Raw genomic sequence first — 21,460 nt, 5'->3', positions numbered from 1 at the left:
ACGGATAGGTTATTGTTCACTATGTTGTGTGCACCGGATATGTTACTATTCACTGTCATGTGTCCACCGAACACGTTCCTATTCACTGTCATGTGTGCACCGAACACGTTCCTATTCACTATCCTGTGCACCGTATATGTTACTATTCACTATCATGTGTGCCAGCCAACAACACACTAAGTGCTTTTTCCTCCATTCTTTCTCCATTGACTTCAACTTTTGTGAGAATTTTCTAGAGACTTAGACAAACACAATTAGAGTATAATACAATTGACTTAGTCCCAGAAAGTTACCTCTTTCCCATTCTTCTCCTAGATTTTCTGTTTCTCCTCAAACAGAGCTTAGAATGACACTTTCTCTACAAAAAGAGTTAGAGCAAATCAAAGTACCAAACATGTTGTAAAAGGTGTATGCAACATAGTTGACCACTCTAGCCTTACATAATTAATCTTTTCATCGTTTTACCCATTTTGGCATGTTTGAGGTCTATGTTGGACTCTAAACCATCAAGTCAACTTGACTTGATCTAGATTGACATATATGAGCTCCAAGCCTCCAACACCCTGCAAAGGTCATATAGAACATATCCAAACACAGGAACAACCCATACTAAAGGTCAAAGTGAACTTAGCTCTTTTGGGTTGCTTCCAGTTCTGGCTTTGACATTACTCCTTCTAGTGACCTTGTTCACTTCTTGAGCTTCATCTTGAGCCTTGTGACTTACACCACATAACCATAGTATTACTTCATTGGTTATAAGTCACGTTCTTAAGTCATGATCTTCGATGCACCATATCTCTTCTCAACTCGATCAACCTTGATTTTGCATGTCTTCTTCTTTACCCATGTCTATGGGTTCCTCGACCTCTTTAACCTTCTCTCGTGCACTCGGTACCTCAAAGCTCTTCTTGGCTGCATCCTTGGCTTGATCAGTTGTCTCCGAGTTACGCACACCGGGTCTCACTTAAGCAATGTTCATCTTACTTGTGACGTCCATTATCCATAAACATTCTAGTCTTTGGACCATCACGCTTGTTCACTTGTGTTGAACCCTGTAAGCTTTGCACTAAGCATCTGTTCAACACTTGGCACACCTGTTAGTCTTTAGTTGGGTTGTCATCCAATCCACCAAAACCCACAAAGAGCTTTCATAACTGATATTCATACCTGATCTATTGGTGATGTGAATTTTATCTCCTATTTGATACTTATGTCTGATAACGAGTTTTTCTAGCTCTCCAGTGATGTGATCGGTGATGCTAGAATCTATGTACTAGCTTGGATCAGTTTGATAAGAACATGTGATAGAGACAACAAGTTTTTTATTTGGGACAAATTTTTCATCAAATCTATGCCGACACTCAGTAGTTGTGTTCTTCTTGAAGCAAACTTGGCATGTGACTTTCTCATTTGATCTACCACGATTCTGGTTAGAGTTGCTAGGTCACGCCCCCTGTTGTTACCATGTCCAAAACCGCTATCTCCACCTAGGCATCCACAAATCCCACCTCATCCTCGAGTAGCACACATTGTCGGCTCGTGGCGTTGACAAATCTACTATTAGAGATAAGTATAGTCTCGAAATTCAGAAGCTGATCGAACAACTCGCTAACTATGATTGGCTTCTTCCTGGTGTAATAACATAAACTAGTGGGAGTTAGTCGTCATTGAGGTTTATGAGAATATACTTCATCGATTTTTATCTTCTAGAGATTGACCAACTATTGACATCTCATCGCCCAAGGACTTCATTTGTTCAAAGTATTCAGAAACTGATAGATTACTCTTTTTGGTATTTGTTAGAAACAACCATACATTGATGGTTCTTGCTGTTGTTTGTGAGGCAAAGGCGCCTTGGATCTCTGTCCAGGCTTCACTATGATCTTGATCGAAGTAACTAGAACCAACATGTCATTTAATAGCAGCGAGAGGAGATAGCTCAGGACTTGCTGATCTCTGCCTTCTCAATCTTCATACTTTATATTGTCCACCTCGATCTCTTTTCCATCACCGTCTTTCTAGAATATTTTGGCCGACGACGCCTTGATGTCACCAGTCAGAAAACGCATGTCGTAGCACATGGTTGGACTTCATCAATTTCTCGAAGATGGGTGATCCGAGAAAGAGAATCCGTGAAGGTAGATGATGACGATGAAGTATAAAAGCCGATTTTAAGAATGCTAAATAAATGCAATACAATATTAAACTGGATTTCTAATCTATCTAAATTTGAACCAAAACATCTATCTAATTATATAACTCCTCGTTGTATATAACACTGCGATCGATCGGTCGAGCTGAAGGTATACGGTCGTCCATCTCTAGCTCGGCCGATCGAGCGATCGGTCCTAGCTAGCAGCGTGCTACGGCCGGTGGGTTTCTTTTGTTATTTATTAGATGTTGAATATTGCCAGTACGGGCAGCGTGCTCGCAGCCAGCTCGTGGCGCATCTGGTAGGGGTACTAGTGGCGATCGATTTTCTTGGTCTGTTCTCCCAGCGAGAGACGGAAGGTAGCGCCGCGCACCAAGCGGCCGGTAGCTTTTAACAGGGACAAGCTTCCTCTCCCTGCCCTCTTTTCTCTCTCTTTGTTCTTGTCTCGGCCACTTTGTTCCCTCGCCCTCTTCTTTTGCGCGGCCTGTCATTCCCCTGGGGATCAGCCTTGGCGTTGCCTCATATGGGGGCGAGCTGAGGAGCAAAGCGGACAACAAGAGGCTTTCGATCGATCTCCCTCCCTATCTCTCTCTCTCTGCTATCCCTTCCCCTGCTTCCCTCCCCCCTAGCTTTTAGTAGAAAGAGGAGGGCCGGGACGTGGTGACAAGGCTAGGCTAGCTTGGGGCCGGCGGAGATCGATCGTCGTCGTCGACGGCCATGACATGGTGCAACAGCTTCAACGACGTGCGTGCCGTGGAGGACAACCTGGCCACCGCCGCCGCCGCCAAGAAACAGCAGCTGCAGGCCTCCTCCCACGTCAACCTCATCAGGACCTGCCCCTCCTGCGGACACCGCGCGCAGTATGACGAACAGGTTACCCACACCACACGCCATCTAGCTAGCTAGCTACATTCATGCATGGAATGGACGACACCACTCACTCACACGCACGCTAGCGATCGGATCGTCGTCCATCAGGTGCAGCAGGCGGCGGCGATCCAGGACCTGCCGGGGCTGCCGGCGGGCGTGAAGTTCGATCCGACGGACCAGGAGCTGCTGGAGCACCTGGAGGGGAAGGCGAGGCCGGACACCCGCAAGCTGCACCCGCTCGTCGACGAGTTCATCCCCACCATCGAGGGCGAGAACGGCATCTGCTACACGCATCCGGAGAGACTTCCTGGTCAGTAGCTAGCCACGCCAACAAAGTTTTTTTTGAGTGCTGCTGAATTACATCATCTATCAAAAGGAAAAAAAAAAGAGAAAAGAATAGCTCCATCTATCATCTCTCTCAGATTTAGGGCCATGTTTGGTTTGGTGCATAACTTACCACACTTTGTCTAATTTTTCTGCTTAAAATTAGTTTTTAAATTCAGACGACTAACCTTAGATAAAATGTGTCATAGTTAGTCACAAACCAAACATGCACCATTCGACAACGAAGATATATCTTTCATGCGCGCGCGCTAGCTTATCATAGACGATCGACTAGTTGTTCTTTTAAATTACCAGTCGTTTTCAATTGGGTGGTCTTGCTTAAATCAATCGGCCAGGGCTGCTCCTAGAAATTAGTGTGCCGCATTGTCAGCACACTCACGTCAGATATATACATGTAAAACTGCATGTCTACATGTGCGTTTTAGCTTATCATGTATCCGTTTAGTTGCTTTTGAGCGGGATGCCGTATAAATCTCTATAAAGGGTGCCTTTGAAGTAACTTCTTGTCCTACTTGTTCGCATATGTAGTTTAGTTGAAAACGATAGAATGAGACAGCACAGTTCCATGCAGTGTACGCAACATCAGATCAAACGGTGGTTAAGTGCGTGCATGAAGAAAGACTCCAGCAGCCCCGGGATCGATGGCTTTGGCCCCAGCTTTTACCCTGCTACTTGGGATATCACTTCACCTTTCCGTGCTCGCTCGGTTGATCTGGAAAGAGTTAATAGATTCTTCATTGTTCTTCTGCCTAAAAAAAAAGACTCCGCGATAGGGCGCCCCGTCGGATTTTCGCCGTCCTGTCAAAATTGTTTTTTTGGTCTCAGAGGCTCCAACCCTTCATTCCTACCTTGGTTGGAGGGGGTTCAAATTGGGTTTGTGCGCCATATATAGGGGTTGTTTGAATGTACTATAACTATACCTTGGTTGGAGGGGTCAAATTGGGTTTGTGCGCCATATATACGGGTTGTTTGAATACACTATAGCTACTAATAGGCAGTGACAAAATTAGTTGAGACATCCAAACATCCTAGCTAAATAGTTCAGTTATTAGCTATTTTTGAAAAATTAGTTAATAGTTAGATAGCGGTTTGTTAGCTAGCTAATTCTACTAATAATTTTTAGCTAACTAACTATTAGTTCTAGTGCATTTAAACACCACATAGAAACATTGGGAAAAATTATGATACGCCATGGACCTTTTATTGCGCTACTTCTCAAATGTCGTAAGTTCACCATTGTCCTCAACATTGACTTCCATAAGGGCTTTTGATTCTGTAAACTGGAGGAGCCTTGGTCTCATCCTGCGTGCAGCACCGGGGTTTCTCTCCATTGTGGTGTAATTGGATGCACAATATTCTTAGTTCTCTGGTAGATCCTCTCGATTATTCCTATCCTATGGATTGGATGGAATTATAAAAAATTATAAAAGATTTTAATTTATTTAGAATTGAAACCCATCCAATCTTATATTCCCGAGTTTACAGTTTCAGGAAAAAAATCCGGTCCCCAGCAAAAAAAGGAAATTTCCGAAATTTCGGAAATTATAGTTCAAAAATCAAATATATTTAATTTTTTTTAAAAACGTTATAATTTATATTAAAAAATTTCAATTTCAGAAACATATATTTTTCGGACCCACCAAAATCAAGGAAATTTTGGAAATTTCCGTCGTAAACCCTAAAGGCGATCCGATCTCTCCATATCTCTTCATTGTTGTCGGTGATGTCTTACATCGCCTCATTATTTTTAGAGGGGTGGCCCATCACCTTTGCCATCCTGTTCTTGAAAACGATCCTTGCCCAGTTTTGCAACACGCGGACGATACACTTGTTTTTCGGAAAGCCTCAGGTTCTGCCATCTTGTCCGTTAAAGATGCTCTTGATGATTTCGTGCTTGCGAGTTGCGACTGGTTTAACCATAAACTACCGTAAAACTGCTTTCCTTCCCGTTTGTGTGCCTCCGGAGAAAGCTTGCACACTGGCGGGCATCCTGGGCACACCTATTGGAAAACTTTATCGGCGATATGATATCGAATAAACCCGATTTTCCTGTTTATCGGTGAGCTCCGATATTTTTTCTCTATCAGCCGAAATTTTCAAATTTTTTGAATTGGCACTATAAAATGTTCAAATTAGAAGTCAGTTGGTATATGTCTTCTCACTTTCTTCCAGAACACTAAAAACCCTAAATTTACTTGATTAGATGGTCTGTGTTGTTTGCATTTGTTAAATGTCTAAATATAATTTATATAACATTTAAACAAACTGAGTCATTTTCTTCAAATTTGTACCGACAAATTTTGTCTATCGCCGATAAAATTCCGATAAATCCTATAATCCTGTTTATCGCCAACCTTCGATATTTTTCCTGTCGATAGAGTAAACCGTCTCAGGCTTCCCTCAACCTTACCTTGTGCTTCCTCTCACCCCCATAAGATTAAACCTTCTGATTGCTCTCCCTTAATTGATGCCTGCGACAGGTACCTTGCCGGCTGGAAATCTAAGATCCGCAACCGTGTTGCAATGCCTCTTAACTATATGTCGGCGATGGTGGTCCCTAATCGGGTGCTTAATGCCATTGATCGCCTTCGCCGTGTGTTCTTCTAGACGGGTTACGGATTTGTGCTATGGTTTTAAATGTCTTGTTGCCTGGGACAACGTTTGTCGCCTCAAGGACATCGGTGGTCTTGCCATAAAAAATCTTAAGCTTCAAAACCAATGTCTTCTTCTGAAGTTTGCCGTCAAGTTGCTCCATGGTAACCATGTTCCCTGGATTACTTGGTGCTGCAGGGGCTCTAATCCAGTCTTGATCCTCTCTCTCCCACCTCCCCAGTTTACATGGGCCACGCCTACAATTCTTCCCTTGACATATGAACGAATGTTTAGGGAAACGTCGCCTGAACTATAGATTACGTACCTTACCATAGATAATTTGGGGGATACTTTAGATTACCTTTCTAATGCCCGCTTTGTATCAAAATCGAGAGGTTACTTTATATTATCATTTGTGTTGGCAAAGATAGATAAGATATATATACATATACTATATATATATATATATATATATATATATATATATATATATATATATATATATATATATATATATATATATATATATATATATATATATATATATATATATATATATATATAGTATATGTATTTAGAGCCCTAGGCTCTATTTAACTATAGGAAGCCCCGACCACGTACCGACCAGGTGCGCGACCGCACCGGACCCTTTTTGACTTATTGTATTTAACTGCTTACGGCAAAATATAATACGAGTTATGCTGATGTGTGTATCAGTTTATGCAAATATAGTCTGCGCATATTACGTGCATCGGGCCCCCGATCCGGCCCACGCCACCACTATAAAAACACCCCCACGCCGCCAGGAATTAGGTTTTAGCGGCGGCGGCGGTTCTCTAGGGCGTGCGAGCGGCGGTGATCCTGGGGGCCAGCAGCGGTGTCACCTCGAGGCAGGCGACCGACGGCGGCGCTCCACCAGGAACAAGCGACAACGACGCTCCGAGGCAGGCGAGCAAGCGGTGACGGCGCTCTTGAAGCGGACGGACGACGACAGCGCACCCTAGGCCCGGTGACAACGGCGGTTGTCCCGTCCGTCTCTGCGATGGCCACCGCCACCGCCACCGCCGCTCCAGCATCTGTGGCGCGACGACGGATCTGGGGACACGCTCGCGACGGCGGATCCCTGAGGCGCGACGGCGGATCTGGGGACACGCTCGCGATGGCGGATTCCTGTGGCGCGACGGCGAATCTAGGGACACGCTGCGGCATCGGATCCCGAGGGCACGCACGCGGCGGCGGCCCCATGAGGTGTGCACGACGGCGATGTGCCAGCGGTCGCGACGGCGGATTTCCCTAGGCGCTAGCGACGACGGCATCCTCCCCTAGGCACGAAGTGGGCATCCCAGATGCGAGGCGCTGGTTCCGCAGGACGGCGATCCTATTTTTATGCTATTTTGTATACATATTTATGCCAATGTCAATAGGATTTTATGACCTATATTTCAGTTCATGGATCCGCTTCCATCTATTTGTCTGTTTCTGATATTTCTATTCATTTACGCTAAAATTTATACTCATTTACGCTGTTTTGGTTCACGATTTACACTTAAATCCGCTCGAGCCAGAACCCGCGCACGATTTTTACGCCGTAATTTGTCCCCATTTGCCGTTACGAAATCAATCGATGATTTACGCTAAAATTCATACTCATTTACGCTGTTTTGGTTCACGTTTTATGCCGAAATCCGCCCGAGACAGCGCCTGTGGCGATTTTCATGCCGTAATTCGAGACCCATTTGTCGTTACGAAACAGATCGATGATTTACGATAAAATTTGTACTCATTTACGCTGTTTTGGTTCACGTTTTACGCTAAAATCCACCCGATCCAGAACCCGCGCACGATCGGGTGCACACGATTTTTACGCCGTAATTTTAGGCTCCGTTTGCTGTTACAAAACAGATATAGTAATTACGCTAAATTTCGTACTCATTTACGCTGTTTTAGCTCACGTTTTACGCTGGAATCCGCCTGAGCCAGAACCCGCGCACGATCGGCTGCATGCGATTTTTACGCCGTAATTTTAGGCCCCGTTTGCTGTTACAAAACAGATATAAGATTTACGCTAAATTTCGTATTCATTTACGCTGTTTTAGGTCACGTTTTACGCTGCAATCCGCTCGAGCCAGAACCAGAACCAGAACCAGATCGAGCGCGCGTAGATATTTTTCGTGATAGCATAGGTTGGTATTTTCTAGAAAAAACATAATATATTCTATTTTTATTGTCGTCAATAATAATTAGAGTTTACAAAATTGATGGCCGAAAGTTTTTAAGATCTCTCTTTTTTAGCACATGACTAACACTTCTAACTAGCATATAGGTAAGACTTGTATGGGCATGAATATTCACTTTTAAGGTTTTCTTTATTTGCGAAGGTGAAACACCACACTGGGAAAATACAACGCTATATGTCTTTTAATATTTTATATCTCTGCCAATCGTAATAGGCAAAGAACACATTTTATATCCCTTTTTATTTTGTGTGACGAAGAATCTAGGTCGTTTGTTGACTGAGCATGTAAAAATGTGTCCTATGCTGACACATTTTTCATCTCTTGACATATTTGATGAACGATGTCTTGATCAATTTCAGGTGTCGGCAAAGACGGACTGATCCGGCACTTCTTCCACCGCCCGTCCAAGGCTTACACGACGGGGACGAGGAAGCGGCGGAAGGTCCACACCGACGAGGAGGGAGGCGAGACGCGGTGGCACAAGACGGGCAAGACCCGGCCGGTGTTCACCGGCGGAAAACTCAGCGGCTACAAGAAGATTCTGGTACTCTACACTAACTACGGGAAGCAGCGGAAGCCGGAGAAGACAAACTGGGTGATGCATCAGTACCACATGGGGTCCGACGAGGAGGAGAAAGACGGCGAGCTCGTTGTCTCCAAGGTGTTCTACCAGACGCAGCCGAGGCAGTGCGGCACCGTTTCGTCGACAGCTAGGGACGCTGTCCCACTGGCTGCCAGCGCGACGACTGGTCACCACCACCATGACGGTGGCAATGGCGGCGACGACGAGAACAGCATGCTGATGAAGGAAGTAGGCATTGTAGATTTCTATAGCCGGGGGGGGGGGGGGGGGGGGGGGCGCTAATCGGCTACAACCAGACGGCTCCTAACAACGGGGCGGCTGCTTCTGCTATAGTGGGAGCTGCTGGCTTTGAGGTGCACACTACAGTAGGAGCTGCTGGCTTTGGACCCTGACCAAGACGTGCAAGTGCAACTATTCAACTGATATAGGTAGAAGGGAGAGAGACAAATGGAGGCAGGGATAATGGCACCGTCATGAACGCAATAGCTTACTGCAGGCGGTGGACGAGTTTACTGAACCGTAATGCTGGACAATATATAAGAGGACTGGAGTACGTGGTTGAGTGGCGGCTTGACGTACAGATGCTGAAGTGTAGGGATTGGTACAACTATACATTGTTCATTAATTGTTACACATATACGTAACTTGTCGCTATCAATTTTTTGTTTAATGATATGTTAGTTCTTAATTAACTAAAGGGCTTGTACATGCATGTATACAATGCACCTTTCTTTTTGAAGAATGCATCTGGTGTATAAGTTTGTTGATTGTTGCTCAACCCTTCTTCGAGCAAAGTAAAATAAGCAATGTATAACTTTGATTACATTCATATATTGATTATTAATTTGCTTCGCTCTTATGAAAATACTTGGAATTCTCTTTAAGAAAGTCTTATATAATCATATATGGATTTTCTGGCCACTGGACTTGTCTGTCTAAGTTGTATTCTAGGGACTTGATAAATTTATTTGAACTTTTTTATTTTTCTGCCATCTAATAGAGAACTCAATGTAGATCTCTCGTCGTTCCCTTGCCAAAGATCGCAAAGCATCAAATATACTTGCCTCATAACATACCTAGGTTAAAGATATCTATGCATGCTGCCCTCATATATATAATCGGTTTTGTCCATAGAAAATCAACATTTTTCTTTTTAGTAACCGCTCAAGTCCTTGGCATATTTCTAAGAATGATATGGTCTAAGGAGAAAGTGCTGTATAAAATCCTAGTCCCATTGAAGAATTCCATACCATCCTCCTATATTAATAATATACAATGCATGGACACACACCCGATTTTAGAAGACAAATCATGTCACACCCGATTTCAGAAGACAAACCGAATACAAACCATATACGTGCTAGGATCCGAATTACGTACACAACTATTACACAAATAACATATCAATGTACAATGCTCGAATAATAAGAGAGAACTTTACATCATTAGACAATATAACATTATGCAATAATAATTACGTAGAAATAGAAGCATAGAGAAACGAGGGAGAACATGACCCTCGACATGCATCTGACTCGGGGAGATCGTAGGCCTATTCTTCATACTTGACAAAGTCTTCAAACTCTTAGAGATTAGTTTTATCAGCTTCTTTACCCAAGCATGGGTTGCACCAAGGTAAACTTATTATTTGTCTGAAAACAAGGATGAGTACACATGATACTCAACAAATGCCCTGTTTGGCCAAAGTGGACTACCTTTATGTAGAGTTTTGACCTACGTTGCATGGCTTATGCTGCTAATTTCATCTAATCCTTCACCCGCGCACTCAATGACGTACCTTCAAGCGACAGTAGCGGCTTGGTGTCCTTGCTGCTCGGTCCTCTGCATCAGCAGCCTTGCTGTTGAAAGCCATAGCCGTCTCTGTTGCCAATTTCGTCAAGTCATCGTATCCAACACGGTCGATATTCACATGGGCGGTCGTTGCGCTTGTGGCACGGTCGTCAATGCAGCCATCACCATCTCCATGGGCGATGACACTAGAGGAAGCCATGGCTCAGCCATCACCATCTCCATCGATGGTGGACTTGTGCGCCAACATAAGGGTTGATATCGCAAAGATGCAAGCCTCTCACTCCTAGTGGTTCATCTGGAGCTGCTGCAATACAAGGCAGCAATGCAACATGAGCGGTAGCTGGCGTTGGCCCCACAACTTTAGACATTGGTGGATGTGGGACTGTAGGCTACTGCTCGTGGCTTCCTAGCACGACGAAGAGTGCGGGAGATGCGCAAGCAGAAACATGACCACTTCCTAGCACGACGAAGTGTGCGGGAGATGCGCAAGCAGAAACATGACCACCTGGCGTGTGTATGTGTGACAATGAGTTCTACATTTTACACATAATATTTAAGGATCTGATCGGATTAGGATCGAACCATATTTCCATTCAATTGGAACTAAAATTTATTTATGGTGCTACCATTTTATGAAGAAACATTTGGATCGTGATCCATTACCACCCCTAGTCGTGTGTGTGGAGGGCGCTTGGCCATCAGCGCTAATGCTCATGCTCGATCTATAGGCATCGTGATTCTGCATATGACTGCCCCTGCTCACATTTGCCTCGTCCCTTCATGTAGATGCGCAAGTCGGGGGTTGCTGTACTTGATACATAGCTAGAGATCGCTTCCACCATCTTTCAAGTCAGCAGCGCCCCCACCGTCCTTCCCTGGAAGCCATAGTCCGTCCACGAGGTTCCTTGCAAGGCAAGCGAGTGGTGCAGCAACAGCCGCAATAGGTGTCATGCTACTACAGCACGGCCTTGGCCACCGCGACGTCGCCTTCGCTGCTCATTGTTGGATTAGGGTCATCATGTAACTGATGTCCTCTTCTTCCTCCGCAAATCCACAACGTCCACCTCCGTTTCCTTCGGATATCTAATGACACAACCAGCAGCAAGGGCGGCAACAACAGCTGCCGGCTGCCTGGTGCGGGGTTGTGCATCGGTCATGGTCTTATGACGTGCCTTGTGGGCAACAGTGGCCAAGTCAGCCAATCATGTCTCCCGAATTTTTTGTATTTCAACCATTTTTTGAAAAATATCTCTTTTAGACTTCTGAATAACTTAATGTCGTTTTTAAACCTTTGCTCGGCGTCATAAGTCACGACACCGAGATAACACGCACTACACGACGGTTCACTTACCGCGACCTACGGTTGGTTACTAAAACGGCCTTCAGCGACCTACGGTTGGTCGCTAAAAACTTTTAGCGACCCATAAGGATGGTCGTTGTAAGTGCCGTCGCTAAAGGCTTTAGCGATCGACATCTTTTTAGCGACCGACCGTCCGTTGCTAATATTGTATATTTAGCGACCAACCGTGGGTTGCTGTACTATAGATTTAGCAACCAACCGTAAGTCGTCATACTATACATTTAACAACCAACAGAAAGTCGCCCTTTTTACAGTTGTTATTAATAATAATATACATTTAATTAAGCACCACAAATCACAGATTTTTATACACAAATCATAAAGACATACACAGTTTATCAGTATACCATAGTCATAGATCCATCACATAAACACAAAAGCACCACAATTATATATTCACAAAAGCATCACAATTATAATATCATTCACAACTAGATCATTTACAGATAGCTAGCTAGATCATTGACAAAAGCTCCAGAGATGATCAATCACAAAAGCACCACAGCGACATCACTCCAGCTTGAAGTAGTTCAAAAGCCCACAACTACATCACTCCAACTATTGTCCTAGATCTGTTGCCCATTGCATTATTTATGGGTATATCAGCCTTACATCAATCCCTCATTGGCTGTGATTTAATAAGCACATCCATGTAAGCACTCCTGTCAAATGCTGAAGGTGGTATCCTGCAAAGATCATCATATATATTATGAAAGGCATTCTCTAGGTCTTGTGCTATGCTTTGTACCTCATCAACCGTGAGTTGTATACCTTTGCACATAGCAGAAAGATCTTTAGCAAGATGGGCATGGTGCTTGCAAATTACTTTTGTTTATTTCTACCAAAATTATTAAACGAAGAACCACGAAAATCAAACAAGCATTAAGCTGAAGCAAATATAAAAGTGTTTCTTCTTGAACAAAATTTATTACCTTATTCCTAAGAAGAACTTGCTGTAGTGTTCTTCTACATAGCCTCACCATCTAAACAGAACAATAAAGGTAATTAAAACAAAAGGGGTACCTGTATTGTTCTAGCAAAGACATCAAATATCTGAAACCTAAGGTGGTACCACGTGTAGAAGAGTCATAGGAGTATTTGTCCAGCAAATAACCAGGCCTTGGTTCCCTGCGTGCATAAGCACATTATTCGATAGACAAATGCAAATAGAGCAGACCGAGCAAGACAAGTTCAATTTATAGTCTTCTATTTGGGTATTTGCAAACCCCTTCCAGCATTGCAACTAATTATCACCAAATAGATCTGATGTGTTGAATTTTTGTTCCATCAAACTGCTATCGACATCACCAAACGTTGGCAGAAAACTATTGAGATCTTACAGTCTAGCTTTTCACCAACACCAAGAACCTCTTGAACATTGTGAGTCATAATTTGATGCACCTCATAGAGTTCATCGTTCAATTTTGCGAGGTTTCTCTGAGTTCTTGTATCCAAATACAGTTTCTTAGTCTTATGGATGAATGTATCTAGAACAGAAAGAGGCATAAGTTTTAAAGTGGTAGAATTTGAAATGATAATCGAAGCAATGCTGTCAAGTGAACTCAAGAACCATACCAAACTTGATAAAAGCATATGGCCTTGCAGCTATTTCAATTTGGTTGCCATTGACCCTCCATGAGACTTCACCATCCAAAGGTAAAGATCCTTTTGTTTTCTGCACTGTAATACATGAAGGAAAAATACTTCAACCACAAAGTTCAATAAGTTGACAGAACTGAGAAGTATAATGCATACATATATTGAACAATTATAATTGTGGGATGCCGGATGAAACAAATGCAATCAAAGAAAACATTCATTTCCCAGTAGGGAATTTGGTATTAGAGCAAAATGGAAGTTGCTTCTCAGTAGGTTGTATTCTACTGAGAAGGTTGTAGCATATTAAGAGAACACAATAAGTTACTACTGAATAGGTTGTATTCTAGAACCTGACAGGCTAAGATAATGTTTTGAAAAATTAAAACGCACATAAAATAAACTTTACACGAGTGAGTAATACATACATGGAACAAAAACTGAAAATACTAACTTTACAAGTTTGTTCACTCTTGATACGCAAGGATAGTTTGCATGAGCTTGAAGCAACCCAACAAAATAACCGAAGAAAACCACCAGCGGATATCCCCTAAACAACAATATATGTTAATAATTTATTAAGCATTGATGCAGCATATTAAGAGAACACAATAAGTTACTACTGAATAGGTCAGCTACCACATTCATTGTCCATTGCCAAATACAGAAAAGAAGCTGATGTGCGCATTAATTTATAGTAGTGTTCAGATTACTTGAACATTAGCTGAAGGACAAATGGTAGTGCTTATCTCTTAGAATACCAGGCAAAAACACTATGAATAGAATAAGTGTATTTCTACAAACTACTACTTGCGTGAGCAACCATTATTGAAAACTAAAATTTAATTTTGTAACAGATTAAACCTCAACTACACATTAATCATGCGTGTGAGATTGGAAACTTCAAGAACACAGACTTAATAATCATGCATGGAGGAAATATGGCACACATGGGACTACATTTCAGGATTCATGGCAGATCAGTGCAAGAAGTCAGAACAATCCAATGTTAAACTTATCTATAAAATTAAGCGGTGGCATCGCCAGCCTGCAACTGAAACCACAAGATGTTCACACAGACACATAGCAAAAAAGAATTAGGATCGGGATGTACTCGGGACTCACCAGATGAAATGGAAGGCGCGCACACAGGAAGTGGACGTTGCAGAGGATGCGAACAGGATGAGCGGAGGACGAGAGGTGTTGGCATCCTTTTAATGTTGGTGTGACGGGATCTGCGCGGCATTGCCAAAACGGTGTGGATCTCCCTGTATTCCATGTTACAACGAGGTGCTAGGATAAGGAGCGGACGCGTCATCGACAGAGGGCTGCAAGAAACGACATCGATTTATAGGTTTGACATTACATCAAACACAAGGCATGCAGGGACAGTGAGGTCTCACCGGGGTTTGACGACACTGCAGCCGGGCTGTCAAAAAAACCACCACTATACCACAACACCAAATTAGCGTCGGACGACTGTTGCTATAAATAGAGAATTCCCGTCGAACTGTTAGTCGGTATATATTGCCACAGATTGTGAGTCGGCATATATCTATATTTCAACTAAGTATCAGTCGTTATATTTATATATGAATAGCGACGCTTCGTCGGTCGGCAATTCTCGCTAATAGCATCTCACCGTCAGTCGGAATAAAGACCAAAGAGTAATTGCCACCTAGCATCCCGCTCCCGCGGTCCCGCATCCCCAACTCCCAGCGAAAAACCCCCAGCCCCCTAGCCTCCTAGCACCTTCTCTTGTCCTTCTAACCCTAGCCACCAAGCCCACTAGCCGCTGCTAGATGCTGCCATTCTCCACTCTCCACGGACCATGGCTCCACGGCCAGCCGCCAACCACCAGGCCACGGCCGAGCGGGGCGCTGAGCACCTAGGCCGGCCGAGCGCCCGACCACCCAGGCCACCGCCTGCCGCAGCAGAGCGGCCAACGGGGCGCCGAGCCGAGCAGAGAGTGGAGCGCCGAGCGGCCAGCGGGGCGCCGTGCGTCGAGCACTCGAGCGGCCCAAATACCAGCCGCGCCGCCGCTGCCCAAAACTCTATCTCCCTTCCCGTAATCCGAGCCGCCGCGTGCCACCCAAAAATTGATGCCGCCGCTGCCAATCGCCGTCCACAGCCGCGCGCGAGCAGACGAGCCTGAGCCCGTCCTCCTCGTCCATGGCGTCCTTAGGGGTCGCCGCTAACCTCTAGGTACTGCTTGGTCTCGGCATGGCGGGTGTTCTCCTGGTGGTGCGGCGACTGAGGCGCCCTACGCGCCCCGATCACGGTGCCTTCGTCGTCGGGTCAGGTTGCAGCGACACGAATGCAGTCGCGTGACCACGTCGTTGCTGTCTCCGCGCGACGCAGCAGCAAGGCAACTTGAACTGGTATGCCAGTAGATATCAGAAATTTGTTGTTTATGTCAGTAGACATCAGTCACATATATCCCTGCTGATCATGTGTTTTTCTTTTTCCTATGCAACTTGAAATCTCAAAGCTTTATTTATGATCTATTTGTTGTTTTCCCCAGTGGAAATGAAGTGCACGATATGCCATTTTGTGTATCTATTTGGCTTTTAGAGGGCCTGTAATTGTAATTTTTTTCTTGAATCTTTAGTTGCCCTTTATAAGACGACAATTTACTCTACCATAAATTATGCAATACATGTTCATTTACTTCTACTGCTACTTGTTGTAAAATATTTGATAATCCAGCCTACAACTGCAATATGGTACAAATCTTTCAGGCATGGATTTGTCTTCATTTATCCTTTTGAAACATACAGGCAGGAGGTCTGCCTATTGTATTGATAAGGAGAAGAAACTAAATAGGTTTAATACAGAGGCAAAAGCACCAGGCTCAAGGATAAAAACCCTCCCCATAGTAGAGAAGAAAAACAGACCACGACAACTATGAACGAGGGGAATTGCTCCCAATTGGACGACTTTAGGTCCTCAATGGCCACCCAAGCAGCAATCTCCTCCCAAATCTGTTTGGTGGACCGGCATTCCACGAATAGATGTAGCCCTGATTCTAGGACAGCCCGGCACAAAGCACAATGTCGGGTCATGGGCCAATTCTTGGCGGCTAAACGACCGGCAATTCAAATGTGATCTTGAATCTTCATTTATCCTAAGAGCAAAGGCTAGTGATTCAGCTCAAGATCAGTCATGGTCATGGCTAAACAATTTTGTGCTATCTTCTCTGTTTTTTTGTTCTTTCCTCAGTACTGGTCTTTTCTTAATATGTACAATCATATGTACTGTCATACTACTTTACATGCTAAAAAGCCTTATGTTTACTAAAAGTTTCACATATAGTTTACATGTAGGCTATGATAATAGCTGACATTATATCCTTTGTTTTTCAGGTGGCTAGCATTTTTGTTCCAATTGTCATCACATTGTCTATAGTAACATTTTCTGCGTGGTAAGTTCAAAAGAAGTACCATGAAATTTGGAGAGATGGTAATATGTTTCTCACCTGTCCATTGGCTACTTTTGTAGGTTTTTGTGTGGATGGTTGGGTGCATATCCAAAGTCATGGGTTGCTGAAAATAGCAATTGCTTTGTCTTCTCTCTCATGTTTGCCATATCTGTTGTTGTTATTGCTTGCCCTTGTGCCCTTGGTTTGGCAACACCAACTGTTGTGATGGTAGCGACTGGAATTGGGGCTAATCATGGAGTACTTGTAAAAGGCGGAGATGCTTTGGAGAGAGCTCAAAATGTAAATTATGTGGTTTTTGATAAAACAGGGAAACTAACACAAGGAAAGGCTATTGTAACAGCTGCAAAGGTTTTTCCGGGAATGGACCTAGGAGATTTCCTCACGCTAGTTGCATCAGCAGAGGTTAGTCTGAATTGATCTACAACTATTCCTTAGAGTAATACCAAGGAATTTCAAAAATAGTTTGCTTTCTGTTGTTTTGGATGCTCTATTGGAACCAATATGACATGTTTTGCATTCTCTTGTTTTTTTGCTACTTTGTATTGATGCACGTGATATTTGTGCTTTGGCTCTGTACTCAGGCAAGCAGTGAGCATCCTCTTGCCAAAGCTATTTTGGACTATGCATTGCATTTCCATTTCTTTGGCAAGCTTCCTTCATCAAAAGATGGCATTGAGCAACGAAAAGACAAGGTATTATCCCAATGGCTGCTTGAAGCTGAAGACTTCTCTGCAGTACCTTCCATATCCCTTTTAATTTACATTGTCTGGGCTGTTGTATATGGCATGTTATGGTACCTTCCAATTTTCCTCCAAAATACTCCCTCTATTCCAAATTGTAAGTCGTTCTAGCTTTTCTAGATATGTAGCTATCACTATACATTGTGTCTAGATACAATAACAATTGCTATGTATGAATGCAGTACAATTGTTATCTGATGTTGATGATAATTGGAAACTACTAGTAATATATTTTTTAGGCTCATATAGTCGTAGCGTTTGATTGTTAGTCGATAAAAATACATATATATATATATCGCATCAGACAGTGTGTCGGTATAAGTTCTAACAGACTGTCCGTCGGGATAAATATGTTAGTCGGTATATCTTTTTAACGTCTAACCGTCCGTCAGTATAAACATGTTTGTCGCTATACGTTTATGCCGACGCCACTTACAACGTCAGAAAGTGTTAGTCGGTATAACTCTATAGCGACTGATAGTACGTTGCTATAACGGTTTATACCGACTGTAAGTAAGTCGTTATAGCTAGGTTGTGGTATAGTGCACGGAGCCGACGACGTGCTGCTCGACCACTACCAAGGCGATGTTGCCGGCTTCAAGTGAGGAGAGGGCACCGAGCTGGTCCCTAGCGAGCAGCAAAAGGGAGCTGAGGCATCCATGGCTGGAGGGTAGGGGGATGGAGGGTTGGCGTCCAGAACATGGGGGGAGCTGCAGGTGGAGGAGCAGAGGAGGCGCCGAGTTGCAGAGATGAGGGAGAGAGGAGGAGCAGCCATGGGGTGGCGACCTGTGAGCTACGGCGAGGGAGGAGCTCGAGCAGAGCCGGTGGCGCGCTGGCGCGGAGAAAACATGGGGACGACGCCACGACACAGGAGCGCGCGGGATCCGGCGACGCCACGGCCTGGGCGAGCTGCAGAGATGCGGGAGAGAGGAGCAAAGATGAGGCTGGCGCCGGCATTCAGGAGCAGCGGCTGGTGGAGCTCAGCGCCGTGGAGGAGCAGAGAGCACCATGGTTGGGGGAGACGCCATGGGGGAGCTCGGCCAGGGGCTTTAGCGGTCGAGTTTGGTACCATGGGCGGCGGCGTGCAGGAGAGGCTGAGTAGGGAGAGATGGAGATGTCGAGAAACTGCTAGGGCGGTGGAAAGGATAAAAGGAAATTCATATTTTTCTATCCCTAATTCTTTTTTTAAAACAAATTCATGTGCACATATCTAGTTTCTAGGGTTTGTCAGAGTCTAAATGAGTAGTCCCAATATATTTCAGACTACATGTTTTATTTTCTTCTGGGTTAAGAAACAGAGGACCAAACTAATTACAAATCATTAGACTTTGTTTGTTTAGTAGGCCTTTAGATGGGTTTTGGTGAGTAAATAAGAAACACAAAAATCATGTACCCCTATAGCGACCCACCATCAGTCACACACTTACCTCTATAACGACCGACCATAAGTCGTTAAATTTCTATACTTTTAGCGACTCACAGACCGTCGCTATAAACACATTTAGCGACCAACCGTCGGTCCATAACTTTTAGCGACCAACTGTCGGTCCCTAATAAGGGTCGCTAAAGATCAACCGTCGTGTAGTGACGTCTCGGCGTCATGATCTATAGCGTCGGGTACCGAATACGCTGGACTCTCTATGCTGACCTGGCGCGTATGTGGCAGAGCTCGGCGCCATCTTGTTGACAAAAAATTCGGTCACTGTGCGTCTTCAGTAGCAAGCTTGTGAGGTGGTTGGTGCTTGTGCAAAAGACTAGCAGCGAAAGAGCGAGGCGTGCATGTGTGAGTGAAGTACTTGTACTACTACGTGTCTACGTGAGTAGTATTGTGTACGTATTATACTTTGGTACAGAATGAATACTCCAAGAGACGTTGATATACTAGCATGGGTCTACGAAGAGAGAGAGAGAGAGTGTGTGCTCGCGCGCTTGTAATCACTGTTTGTGTTGCATATATGAGCGGTGGCCACGGCAAGTACAGAGGCAGCGCTGGCAGGCGCCATGTGACCCTTGTCTCCTGGCCCGTTTTCCTCTTTGAATTCTTCGCTTCTGGCTGCTATCATCTGCTCTCCTGTCCTCTCCCCTCTGCAGTCTGTACCACACAACATTGGGCAGCCAAAAGAGCACAACTTTATTTGGAAGGCTGGTGACAACGCGGGCGGTAGCGCGGGCGAGAGAGAGCCGCTACCGCCCGCGCGTGGGCGAGAGGCGGGCGAGAGAGGGTCGCAGGGCGACGGCGCTCGCGCCCGGCGAGAGCGGGCGGTATCGCCTCGCTCTCGCCCGCGCTGGAGCGCCCGCCCGGGCGAGAGGCGGGCGAGAGGGAGGCGAGAGCGAGGTGAGGCACTGGCGGGGCGAGAGCGCGGGCGAGAGCGACGTGACACGATCTGACTGGGCCGCGTGTCGCGATCTGATTGGTCCACGTGTGCTAGCCGTTGCAACTAGCCGTTTTTGACCGTTTGGAGTCAAAAAATTCGAAAAAATTGCAAAAAATCACAAATTTCATCCCCAATCCCTCAATATATATCCCTACCCGGGTGGAGCTCATTCCACACACCATTTCATCTCATTTCTCTCTTCCAAACTCGTATTTTCTACTCATCTTCACGTCATGTCTTCCTCGAGCACAAACTCAAGTGAAGGAGCCGAAGGGGCAATGTGCAATGCATTGCAAGCAACCATGGAGGAGGTATCGATTGTATGCATTGGCAATGGAGGAATTGTCCGGTCGCCCATGCCGGTCAATTCACAAGGGGGGATATCAAACATCCCACCATCATCTTAGAAGTTGTTGCATCGTATGATCGGTGGATCTGGCATGCTTTTTTTGGGGTGGCCGGGTCCAACAATGACATTAACGTACTGAATCAGTCGTCATTATTCAAGGATGTCCTTCAAGGTCAAGCACCCATAGTGAACTTCATGGTTAATGGACATGAACACAATATGGGATACTATCTTGCCGACGACATCTACCCTTCCTGGCCGGTGTTCATCAAGGGTATTCCGCTTCCACAAAGTGAGAAACATCAGTTATTCACAAATGCTCAATCAGCATGGCGCAAAGATGTTGAGTGCGCTTTTGGAGTGTTGAAATCTCGGGTCAACATTATAGCAGTTCCTGGACGTTCTTACTCTAAACGTACTCTTGGTTTGATCATGCGTGCATGTGTCATTTTGCACAATATGATCATCGATGACGAGCGTGATGCCGATTTAGACGAGACACATGAGACAGTTGATTCTACAGTCGGCCCGTCGATCTACTACAATACAACCCCGAGCCTAGCAGCTAGGATTCAAATGGACAACGAGATGACGGACACATCGATGTATACACAACTACTAAATGATTTGGTTGAACATGTATGGGGACATAATAATCATTAGATTTATGTAATTTTCTATTAATTATTATGTATTTTTATTTTAATTATTACGCAATTTGTAATTTTTAATTCAATAAAAAATATTATGTTGTGTGTTTTCTGAGCGTTGAAATAAATCCGCGTGAATTACTTAATTCTGAAATAGAAAAGTTGATGTGGCTATAGCCTGAGGCTGTAGCCTGCTGCAGCCTGTGCACTGGAGCTGCAGAGGCGAGAGTGGAGGCGAGAGCTGACGTGGCAGGGGCGAGAGGGAGGCTGTGCACTGGACTCAGCCTAAACCACGGCGCCGAGCTCCCACGTACGCGCGAGCTCAGCGGTAGAAGTTCAGCGTATCCGGTATCTCGG

General features: G+C 44.7%; 2 protein-coding genes across 3 annotated transcripts; both read left to right on the top strand.

Annotated features, from left to right (window-relative positions):
* Positions 1–2,380: 2,380 nt before the first annotated feature.
* Positions 2,381–9,586, top strand: LOC103636160 (NAC domain-containing protein 73-like). 2 transcript variants are annotated; one of them, XM_035961561.1, is made up of 3 exons: positions 2,381–3,025; positions 3,131–3,332; positions 5,848–6,391. In XM_035961561.1, exons 1-3 carry the CDS (start codon positions 2,870–2,872, stop codon positions 6,273–6,275), a joined length of 786 nt encoding a protein of 261 aa, XP_035817454.1. In that variant the 5' UTR covers positions 2,381–2,869; the 3' UTR covers positions 6,276–6,391. The 2 variants fall into 2 exon arrangements, with proteins under 2 accessions (XP_035817454.1, NP_001358041.1); NM_001371112.1 differs by lacking the exon at positions 5,848–6,391 and adding an exon at positions 8,556–9,586 and having other exon boundaries at positions 2,500–3,025.
* A 7,496-nt stretch (positions 9,587–17,082) lies between these two features.
* On the top strand, positions 17,083–17,927 carry LOC118473222 (cation-transporting ATPase HMA5-like). Its single transcript, XM_035961993.1, has 3 exons — positions 17,083–17,391; positions 17,571–17,782; positions 17,912–17,927. The coding sequence occupies exons 1-3, from the start codon at positions 17,125–17,127 to the stop codon at positions 17,925–17,927; spliced, it is 495 nt and encodes a 164-aa protein (XP_035817886.1). The 5' UTR covers positions 17,083–17,124.
* The last annotated feature ends 3,533 nt before the right edge of the window (positions 17,928–21,460 follow it).

The sequence above is a fragment of the Zea mays genome, chromosome 8 (assembly GCF_902167145.1).
Source record: "Zea mays cultivar B73 chromosome 8, Zm-B73-REFERENCE-NAM-5.0, whole genome shotgun sequence".
NCBI classification, from domain to species: Eukaryota; Viridiplantae; Streptophyta; class Magnoliopsida; order Poales; family Poaceae; genus Zea; species Zea mays.
The sequence above is the reverse complement of the archived record's forward strand: the minus strand, read 5'-3'. Positions and strand labels throughout refer to the sequence as shown.

Coding starts and splice junctions, on each gene's coding strand:
- LOC103636160 (NM_001371112.1), top strand. CDS start 2,870: ATGACATGGTGCAACAGCTTCAACGACGTGCGTGCCGTGGAGGACAAC. Junction 3,026..3,130: donor GCGCGCAGTATGACGAACAG/GTTACCCACACC, acceptor GTCGTCCATCAG/GTGCAGCAGGCGGCGGCGAT. Junction 3,333..8,555: donor GCATCCGGAGAGACTTCCTG/GTCAGTAGCTAG, acceptor GATCAATTTCAG/GTGTCGGCAAAGACGGACTG.
- LOC118473222 (XM_035961993.1), top strand. CDS start 17,125: ATGTTTGCCATATCTGTTGTTGTTATTGCTTGCCCTTGTGCCCTTGGT. Junction 17,392..17,570: donor CGCTAGTTGCATCAGCAGAG/GTTAGTCTGAAT, acceptor CTCTGTACTCAG/GCAAGCAGTGAGCATCCTCT.